Consider the following 10,766-nt stretch of genomic DNA (forward strand, 5'->3'; position numbering starts at 1 on the left):
CAGCTATAACATTGGCATCGACCCGGCAATATGTAAAATTGCTCAGGTATACCCTGTACACAAAAAGCAGGACAAATCCAACCTGGCCAATTACCGCCCCGTCATCCTATTCTTGACCATCAGTAAAGTGATTGAAAGGATCATCAACAGAAACGTAGAAAAATCGGAGCAGGAGTAGGTCATTAGGCCCTTTGAGCTTGCTCCGCTTTTAAATATGATCACGACTGATCCTCTATCTCAACGCCATACTCCCATGCTCTCCCCATGCCCCTTGATGCCTTTAGAGTATAGAAACCTATTTATTTCCTTCTTAAATATATTCAGTGACTTGGCCTCCATAGCCCTCTGTAGTATTTAATTCCACAGATTCACCTCCCTCTGAGTGAAGAAGTTTCTCCTCATCTCAGTACTAAATGGTCTACCCCGTATCCTGAGACTGTGATTGTGACCCCTTGTTCTAGACCCCCAGCCAAAGGAAATATCATCCCTGCATCCAATCTGTCCATCCCTGTCAGAATTTTATACATTTCAATGCAATCTTCTCTCATTCTTCTAAACTCCAGTGAATATAGGCCTAGCCGGCCCAATCTCTCCTCATATGACAATCCTGCCATCCTAGGAATCTGTCTGGTGAACCTTCGCTGCACTCCCTCTATGGCAAGTATATCCTTTCTTAGGTAGAGAGACCAAAACTGCCCACAGTACTCCAGGTGTGGTCTCATTGAGACCCTGTACAGCTGCAGTAAGACATCCTTGCTCCTGTACTCAAATCCTCTCGCAATGAAGGCCAACATACCATTTGCCTTCTTAACTGTTTGCTGCACCTGCATGCTTGTTTTCAGTGATTGGTGTACAAGGATACCCAGGTCCCTTTGTACATCAACATTTCCCAATTGGAAGTGTTTGCCCTGTCTTCTCTCAGCTACTGCTGTTGTAATGTGCCTTTCAGGGCTAGCAGCGTGCCATCACTGGAAGGGAAGTGTGTCATGTGATCAAGTCTCAGTTTCACTTTGGCCTTTGAGCAGAAAATAGCACACAGTTCTGCTGATGTTGTCAAGCTTTCTATCCATGTATATGTGTTCTAGTTTAAATAAATGAACCCACAACATGTTTGCACAATCCCTTATGAGTGATTGGTGCTTTTATATCATTATGAAAACACGACAAATGCCCTGTTAACCTTTCCTAATTCACTCACTGCTTTTTCAATTAAATTGTGTAAATAAAAAAAATAATCTCCCCCATGATTAGATCGAGGTGTAAGCACTCTGGTATACGCTCACTCATACATGTTCACATTCAGTCTCACACTCCACTGCCATCACACCTCCATACATACACAGAGTCCAAACTCTCACAAGCTCACAGGTTTTGAAATTTTACATTCTGGAGGTTCTCACAAGGTTATAAGGCTTCGATATCTATCCCTCAACATCACTAGAATAGATTATCTGGCCATTTATCTTGTGGCTGTTTGTGGGATCTTCCTGTGTGCAAATTGGCTGCAGCATTTCCTACATTACAACAGTGTCTACACTCCTAAAGTGTGTAATTGATTGTAAAGCTCTTTGGGACACTCTGAGGTTGTGAACGGAGTTATATAAATGCTGGTTTTCTATTTATGACCCTGGTAAATCAATCTCTTAGCTGAGGAGAAAAACCCCCAATATCATTCAGAGGATGAGGTTAGAAAAAGCACACATGATACAGATATTGCATCTATTAGGGTTTCACCTTACAAGGTGCATGAAGAGCTAGTTAAGCTTAACAGCGAAGGATAGGTTGGGTTTCCAGTACCTGAGGCCTTCCCCCAGGTCAGTGCTGTCTGTCTGGGTGGGGAAGGCTCCTGGAAGTGAGATGAGGTCGCGCTTTAATGGGTCACCCACTCGAGCACCAGAGGCCAAATTTATTGAGGGCAGAATCTACTGAACGCCTTGTGAAGTTTAGCATCAGGATTGTAGAAAAGTCGATGTCAATAATCCGGATCAACACTCCCAATGCCAGTACTGAGGGAGTGCTGCGTGGTCAGAGCTACTGTCTTTTGGATGAGATATTAAATTGACACCTCGTCTTCCCTCTCAGTAAAAGATTCCATGCCACTGTTTTAAAGAAGAGCAGAGGAGCTGTCTCTGATGTCCTCACCAATATTTACCCTTCAACCGACACCACTAAAAAAAACTCATTGTTTATCTCAGTGCTGTTGCATATGAAGGTTCAGGGGTGATGTAACTAAGCTGTTTAAAATAATAATTGGATTCTACAGGGTAGATAGAGGGGAATTGTCCTCTGGGAGAAAGTTGTTAAAATTAGAGCCAAGCCGTTCGGTGAAATCAGGATGAATTTTCACATGTAGAAGAGTGAAAATCTGGGACTCTCTTCACCAGAAGGCTGTGAATACTGAGAGTCATATGAAATTTTCAATGAATATATTTTACTTGGGTACAAGTATCAAAAAATATGGAGTAAAGGCTGATGAATGGGATTGAAGGGCATATCAGTCATGATCTAATTAAATGGCAGAGCAGGTTTGAAGGGGCTGAATGGCTTCCTTCTGCTCCTAATGTTCCAACACACAGGAGACTGTAAGTACCTTCGCTGTCAGTACTAATGTCCATTATACAACACACATTAACACAGTGTTATAGCAGGATACAGCTTGGATTACATCACTGGCACTGTTGTGCTTGATATAAAATATGGTTATGTTATCAGTAAGTCATAATAACAGCAGTAAGCCTTCATAATCTCCAGTTCTTTTGATTCATAGTGATTCTCCTTTCATACATCAAATGCAAGGTGGTGTGCTGGTAAAATATTGATGAATGAGGGGGCCTTACTGTGTTGCCAAGATCTTTCAGCCAGCTTGCAAGCAGACAGGATGGCAAAAGGCAACAGCGGATGCAAGCATCAGCAAAAAAAATTATTGTATCAGCCACTCGTTCCTGGCAGCTGGTGCTGGAAGTCTGATAACACAGGATTACCTGGGAGCAGTCACTTAGCAACATGCCACTGGGGCGCTGAGACAGTTTGACAGCGTAAATTGTCGGAGCATCTCCCAGAAGAGGCTGACCTGCAAAGTGGTTGACTCGCAGGTGACACTTCCCTCCTCATTCGCGACTGGCCCGACGAAACTGAGAGACGTGGGTATTTGGACACGATGCTGTTAACTGATCAACCAAGAGAGCCTCACACGAACATCTATCTACCTGTAACTAAAGGGGCAGAGAGTGGAACAGGCACACTACAATCTCCAGGAAATTGGCACTGATCACAATTCCCGAGATGAGTTCAGTATATTACAAATTTAGTGTCATTAGCCAGCAGCTGCACAGTTTAATGCCAGCACCAATGTAAATATTCGAAATGGGAGCTTTAGGGTTTTACAGCTCTTCATTTTGCTGTCATTATGACCTTAGGATCATTGGCACCATGCACTGATGGAGAGAAGGGAGTTGCTGAATAATATGGTCTGCATGTGTTGCAATCTGTCCATTTTTCTGATTTTTCCCAGATACATACCCAACTCAAAGTCACATCATCGATAACAAAGGAAAAAAATGTCAATGTTTGGTGCAAGCCATTTTTCTAGGTTTCTTATTTCTCTTGCAACATATCTGTTGAAATATTAACGATCATCCATGTTCCAATCTATCTAGCATGCGAGTTCGGTAGTGGAGGAGAGATTTGTTTTTAGGTTTTCAAAGTCAAATCACATTAAAAATAAAGATTAGTTTGGATGAATAGCTCATTTGATCTTGTGGTTCCAGGATGACAAATGCACCCACTTCACATTATCCCTTTGTTAAAAGTTAGAATTTGTATTTATATAGCATCTTTCACAGTGTCAGGATGTCCCAGAGTGCTTTATAGTCAATGAAGTAAGTTTTGAAGTGTAGTCACTGATGTGATGTATGAAATGCAGCAGCCAATTTGTGCACAGCAAGATCCCAAAGACAGAAATGTGACAATGAGCAGATAATCTAGAGATGTGGGTTGAGGGATAAATACTAACCCTGATACAGGGGGAACCACAGGGTGAATCTCCTTTGCTTGAATAGTGGCCATGGGAACTTTTGCATCCATCTGAGAGGGATGGTGGGGTTTCAGTTTACTGCCTCAACTGAAAGATGATGCCTCTGACTGTGCAGCACTCTCACAGTGCAGCAGGAGGGCCAGCCTGGATTATGTGCTCAAGTCTCATGAGTGGGCCTTGAACCCACGAATTTCTGACTCAGTAACAGACAGATCTTAACTGGAGTCTCTTTATTCTTCTTCCCTTTCAGGACTACAGCCCATTTGGATGGTGGGTTGGTGAAACGAAAGGTGTAATTGGCATAGTACCAAAGGATTACCTGATGGAAGCCTATGAAATTTGAAAGACAGGTCTGTATTCTTAGCCTAAAAAGTCACTCAATATTGTTTTCAATGAATTAAGACATGCATAAGAATGCAAAATACTAGTTGACTAAATTATGGTACTTTCCACCTTAAATTAAAGTTGGAACCAAAGGGAGTGTTTTCCAATGGGGATTCACAGACTTTGGGGGAAAGGAGGGGGTCATTTCCCAGAATACACTGTTGTCAAGTCCCATAAACCCCAAAATGTAACTCTACCCATACAGTTCTTCCAAAATTAAAATTCAAGATAGAGACAAGTCTAAAATGAAAACAATTTCTTTGAGCCAAATGCCTTGGATCAGTAAACATAATCTGGGCAGATGTGTTAAATCAAAACAGCCAAACACAGCTAGTGAGCAGCTGGGGGGTAGGATTGGGAGAGGGTGCACCCATGGTGGGAGTGGTTTGGGTCAGTGAGCCAATGGCGCTGAAGGGAGGGGCGGGCCAGTAGGCGGGGCTGCCATGGGGCCAGTTGTGAATGCACAGTTTCCTCCCCAATGCTTAGTGCAAGCGAGTTGTTTCTTTTCAATTGTTTCAGATCGGGGAATCCACCCTTAGTTCTTGAGATTAAGAGAGAAAGAGAGGATGTACCTATCAGGAAAGACTGAACAGGCTTCAACTCACTTCTCTAGAAAAAAGGCTGAAGGGTGACCGGATGCATTTAAACTTATGAAGGAGTTTAATAAGGTCAATGTAGAGCAAATGTTTCAAAGTTTGAGAGAATGGTGAAAATATGGAACTCGCCACCACATTGGGGTGGTTGGAGTGAATAGTATGGAAGCATTCAAGTGTAGGTACATGAGGGAGAAAGGAAAGGACGTGTTGATCGGGTGATGTGAAGTAGGTTAGGAGGAGGCTTGTATGGAGATAAACAGCAGTTTGTCTGAATGATCTTCTCTGTGTTGTTTATTCTATATAAAGCAGCTCTGGATTCAGAGTTGAAATAAAGACTAGAATTGAAGTGGTTTCTAGAAAGAAAACAATATTGGGCCAAGTCAATTTACATCTGTGTGGCCTGAAAACAGGGCTGGGATGAGAAGGATTTATTGTTTTTCTGCCACTGTTCCCTTATCAAAATTCTTTTTATTCGTTTGTGGGGTGTGAGCGTCACCGGCTGGGCCAGCATTTATTGCCCATCCCTAATTGCCCTTGAGAAGGTGGTGGTGAGCTGCCTTCTTGAACTGCTGCAATCCATGTGGTGTAGGTACACCCACAGTGCTGTTAGGGAGGAAGTTCCAGGATTTTGACCCAGTGACAGTGAAGGAATGGCCGATATATTTCCAAGTCAGGCTGGTGAGTGGCTTGGAGGGGAACTTGCAGGTGGTGGTGTTTTCCTTATCCTTCAAGGTGGTAGAGGTCATGCATTTGGAAGTTAGAAGCATTTGACAATGGTTCAGCAAAGACCTACTAAATCACTTTCTGGTTTTAGTCCAGACATTAACCTGTTCATAACGACAGGGGTCTCATGTAGTGTTGGTGAATAGTCACTTCCAAAATGGGGAAGAGCATAAAGTCACTTTGACTAAATGGTGCCAGACAGATATAGACTGAGATACCTCAGCAATAAAGAAGGAACCTCAAAGCCCATACTGCCATCTACTAATTAGAGTCTTTCAGGGTAAGGTCAGGAAGCGCCTCTTCACACAAAGCATAGTGGAAATCTGGAACATTCTTCCTTAAAATGCTGTTCAGCCTGGGGATCAGTGGAAAATATCAGAACTGAGATTGAAAAGGTTTTGTTAAAGGCTACAGAAGCAAGATGGAGTTGAGCTGAAGGTCACCCCCATGATGGAATTGAATGATGAAAGAGGCTTGAGAGGCTGAATGGCCTCCTGTTCTTCTGTAAGGGAGGGCAATCTGCTCTAAGGACTTTGCTGTTTCCATGGAAATAACCACTAGGGAACACCTCAAGATTGACACTCAGTCTGACTCCCTCCCTCAGGCTGATGCTTGTGGAACTATGTCCCATGGATCAGTGTCTTCAGGAGAGTAGGGGAGAGATTAGCATTAATATGAACATTAGCAATATCAGAAAGCAGTAAAATGTCAAACGATCCCTTTATGGTTCCACTGGCAAGTAGTAACGAGAGGAATGCTCCTCATACCGCTCTGTTTTGATTAACGTCATGTACCAATATTTCCGTTCTCAATTTCTGTTTCTGTGCTGTGTCCTCTGACAGTGAGTCACTCAACACAGGAATTGCCCAGACCCTACATTTTAACTTGGACAGCCGAATGTTGGTTAACAGCACCAAGGAAGCTTCTGTGTGCTTCTTCCTCTCTCCAACTGAACTGGGCATCACATCTTCAAGCTAAACACGCCCAGACATCATCACTGAAGAAAAGAGGCTTTAAGCAGCGTCACCCACTATTCATCCTCCATTGCATGCTAATTAAATAAAGACATTATTCAACCAATTTAGGTCAATGTTGCTTTATTGAGTTCTGAAACTGCAAGACAATCCCATAAATCTTTCTCTGGACTATCCTACCAATGGCCGAGATTACCCATTCCATTTTCTCCCTCCCCTGAAAATTTGGGTTGGATTGGACCTGTTGGGGAGTGGTGGAGGGGACACTGGAGATACCAATCCTCCAGGATTGTCCAGGAATGTTCAATAATTAACAATTAATCTCTAGGACACTGCCGGAAGGCAAATCATTGGTTCATTAAAAAATTCGTAGAGTCTTACTGCACAGGAGGAGGCCATTTCACCCATCGTACCCATGCTGGCTCTTTGAAAGACTATCCAATTAGTCCCTGCTCTTCCCCACTACCCTGCAAATGATTTCTTTTCAAGTATTCATGCCATTCTCTTTTGAAAGTTAATATTTTTTTGTGTCCACTTCCCTTTCAGACCACACATTGTGTCTGTTCTTCATGTTCTTTGAACACCTTTATTAGTAGATGTTGCAGGAATGTGTATGTATACACTTCAGGGAAGGGTGAACAGGCTGGGTCTATTTTCTCTTAAGGCAGAGAGGAGACCTAATGTAGGTCTTTAAAATGATGAAAGGTTTTGATAGAATGGATACAGAGAGAATGTTTCCTCTTGTGGGGAAGAGAATAACTAGAGGCCATCAATATAGGATAGTTACCCAGAAATCTACTGGGAATTCAGAAGAAACTTCTTTACTCAGAGAATGATGAGAATGAAAGATGGGAGGAGGCTCAAGTGGAGCATGGACGGGTTGGCCTGTGTCTTTTCTATTCCTAGGTAGTTTTAAAAACATTGGTGCTGGTGAGGGTGACAGGTTTTCCAGGAATGGTTGGGATTCTCCAGGAATTGGCATCAATCTCCTGGTGGTTATTGAAAGCAAACTGGGAGATTTTAAAATGTTATTTTTAAGAAAATAAATTAATATGCACAATAATTCGTGCACAGAAGTTCATCGCTCATTGAGGAACGGTGATCTGATGGCATAAAACGTAAACCAGTACTGATGCAGGTTATGTACTTGTACTCGGTTCATAAACATCATCGCCTGCTTTTCCCCACTGGGTAGATGAAAGCTCACACATGTAGTCTTAGAGAAGAGCTTACATTAACTTGCCTTACAGTCAGAGGGAACTCCTCCTCGTTGTCTTGCACCCAGTAAATGTTCTGGTGTAAACTGTGAACCCTGTCCCAGTATCCCTGGGCAGGCACAATGAACGAGCTGCAGCAGGAGTAGCTGCAGAAGTGACTCCGAGTAACAGAGTGGCAAGCGGCATGTCTGTTTGCTCGGTAGGAGGTGTGGAGGGCTGCTCAGCAGCTGGAGTGTCCCTGGAGTGAGTGCGGTGTTGTTGAGGGGTGGGGGGGTGGAATTGGCATTTCTGCAGCAAGTGTGGGAAACGAGGCCATGGTCCTGAGGATGGAGCATGCACAGACAGATCTCTCCCTGCACGACATGGGAGTGGAGACGAAAGAAGGCAGCCAGCACCCCCTTCACCCTGTCCCAGCAGCACCAACCTACAGGTTGCTGAGGAGCTGGGAGAAAGCCGGATCCCATGGCCCCACATCCTCATCCCTTCCTGGGCAGTGGCCAAGGGTGAGTCCTGCTCCGCTCCCCCATGGCCTGGAGCCAGTATTAAACCACTTTGATAATCCCAACAAGGAGGACAGGAACCCTCCTGCTCAGAGCGTGTGACTGAATCACCGGGAAATTAAACTAAATTAGGCAAAATCCGCCCCCTGCAAGGATCTGCTACATTCTTTTCATTTTTTTTTTTTCAAAATTCTTACTCTAAAATAATCCCAAATTCACAGAGAAATCCTTCCGTGAATCTCGAGCAAACTGCATGGGGCAGTTAAGTTACTTGTCTCTCTCTGTCCAATGGCTCAATTCTTTGGAAAGGGAGGTCCCCATCGAGAAGTGGACCCCCTTTCCTAAAGTCAGTCTTCCCGTGTCATCACTTCTGCTGACATCTCCTGGAATATGACCAGCCAGAGTTGGCAGCCCTCGGGGGAGGGGTTGGCCCATAAATCTCTTTCACCAAGCAGAGCGACTGGAGGTGTGAGGTCATGTTTTGCATTTATTCTTTCATGGGATGTAGCCATTACTGGCAAGGGCAGCATTTGTTGTTCATCCCTAATTACCCCTGAACTGAGTGGCTTGCTCAGTCATTTCAGAGGGCAGTTAAGAGTTAACCAACCACATTGTACACTGATCCCTCAGTACAGGCCCTCCAACAGCGCAGCACTCCCTCAGTACTGACCCTCTGACAATGCAGCACTTCCTCAGTACTGACCCTCCAACATTGCTGCACTCCCTCAGTACTGACCCTGTGACAGTGAAGCACTCCCTGAGTATTGACAGTCTGACAGTGTGACACTCAGTACAGGCCCTTCAACAGTGCAACACTCCCTCAGTACTGACCCTCTGACAATGCAGCACTTCCTCAGTATTGACCCTCCCACAGTGCAGCGCTTCCTCAGTACTGACCCTCCAACAGTGCAGCGCTCCCTCGTACTGACCCTCCGACAGTGCAGCACTCCCTCAGTACAGGCCCTCCGACAGTGCCGCACTCCCTCAGTACTGACCCACAGTGCAACACTCCGTCAGTACTGACCCTCTGACAGTGCAGCGCTCCCTCAGTACTGACCCTCCGACAGTGCAGCGTTCCCTCAGTACTGACCCTCCGACAGTGCAACACTCCATCAGTACTGACCCTCCGACAGTGCAGCACTCCCTCAGTACTGACCCTCCGACAGTGCAGCGCTCCCTCAGTACTGACTCTCTGACAGTGCAGCGCTCCCTCAGTACTGACCCTCCCACAGTGCAGCGTTCCCTCAGTACTGACCCTCCGACAGTGCAACACTCCATCAGTACTGACCCTCTGACAGTGCAGCACTCCCTCAGTACTGACCCTCTGACAGTGCAGCGCTCCCTCAGTACTGACCCTCCGACAGTGCAGCGCTCCCTCAGTACTGACTCTCTGACAGTGCAGCGCTCCCTCAGTACTGACCCTCCCACAGTGCAGCATTCCTTCAGTACTGACCCTCCGACAGTGCAACACTCCATCAGTACTGACCCTCCGACAGTGCAGCACTCCCTCAGTACTGACCCTCCGACAGTGCAGCGCTCCCTCAGTACTGACCCTCCGACTCCCTCAGTACTGACCCTCCGACAGTGCAGCGCTCCCTCAGTACTGACCCTCCAACAGTGCAGCGCTCCCTCAGTACTGACCCTCCGACAGTGCAGCGCTCCCTCAGTACTGACCCTCCGACAGTGCAGCGCTCCCTCAGAACTGACCCTCCGACAGTGCAGCGCTCCCTCAGTACTGACCCTCCGACAGTGCAGCGCTCCCTCAGAACTGACCCTCCGACAGTGCAGCGCTCCCTCAGTACTGACCCTCCGACAGTGCAGCGCTCCCTCAGAACTGACCCTCCGACAGTGCAGCGCTCCCTCAGTACTGACCCTCCGACAGTGCAGCGCTCCCTCAGAACTGACCCTCCGACAGTGCAGCACTCTCTCAGTACTGACTGTGCAGCACTCCCTCAGTACTGACCCTCTAACAGTGTAGCACTCCCTCAGTACTGACCCTCTGAATGTGTAGCACTCCTGCAATATTGCGTTGGGAGTGTCAGCCTTGATTGTGTGCTTGAGTCTTGTCTGGGGCTTGAACCCACCACGTTCTGACGAAGGTGAGAATGCCACCCGCCGAACCCCTATCGTGGGTGGACTCTCTAAATGCCACAAAACACCAAGACAGCAACGAAATGACCTCTCTCTCTCATTGTTCATCATCTTCCCGGTCTGTGGAGAAATCCTCGTCAACTGATTGGACACAATGCTACAGACAGATGTTGCTGCATTCTCTGAAATCTCAAGCAGGAAGTAAAATCTGTAATGAAACATTAATTTAACCATTACAGCAGGCCGAT

General features: G+C 45.8%; 1 protein-coding gene across 3 annotated transcripts in view; it reads left to right on the top strand.

Annotated features, from left to right (window-relative positions):
* Positions 1 to 6,816, top strand: part of skap1 (src kinase associated phosphoprotein 1) — a 338,408-nt gene extending 331,592 nt beyond the window's left edge. For all 3 annotated transcript variants that reach the window (XM_078529454.1, XM_078529453.1, XM_078529455.1), the window contains 2 exons: positions 4,284 to 4,383; positions 6,583 to 6,816. In XM_078529454.1, the coding sequence (XP_078385580.1) occupies positions 4,284 to 4,376 (93 nt within the window). In that variant the 3' untranslated portion in view covers positions 4,377 to 4,383; positions 6,583 to 6,816. The remainder of the gene's footprint in view (positions 1 to 4,283; positions 4,384 to 6,582) is intronic.
* Positions 6,817 to 10,766: the final 3,950 nt, after the last annotated feature.

The sequence above is a fragment of the Cetorhinus maximus genome, chromosome 25 (assembly GCF_964194155.1).
Source record: "Cetorhinus maximus chromosome 25, sCetMax3.hap1.1, whole genome shotgun sequence".
Lineage (NCBI taxonomy): Eukaryota > Metazoa > Chordata > Chondrichthyes > Lamniformes > Cetorhinidae > Cetorhinus > Cetorhinus maximus.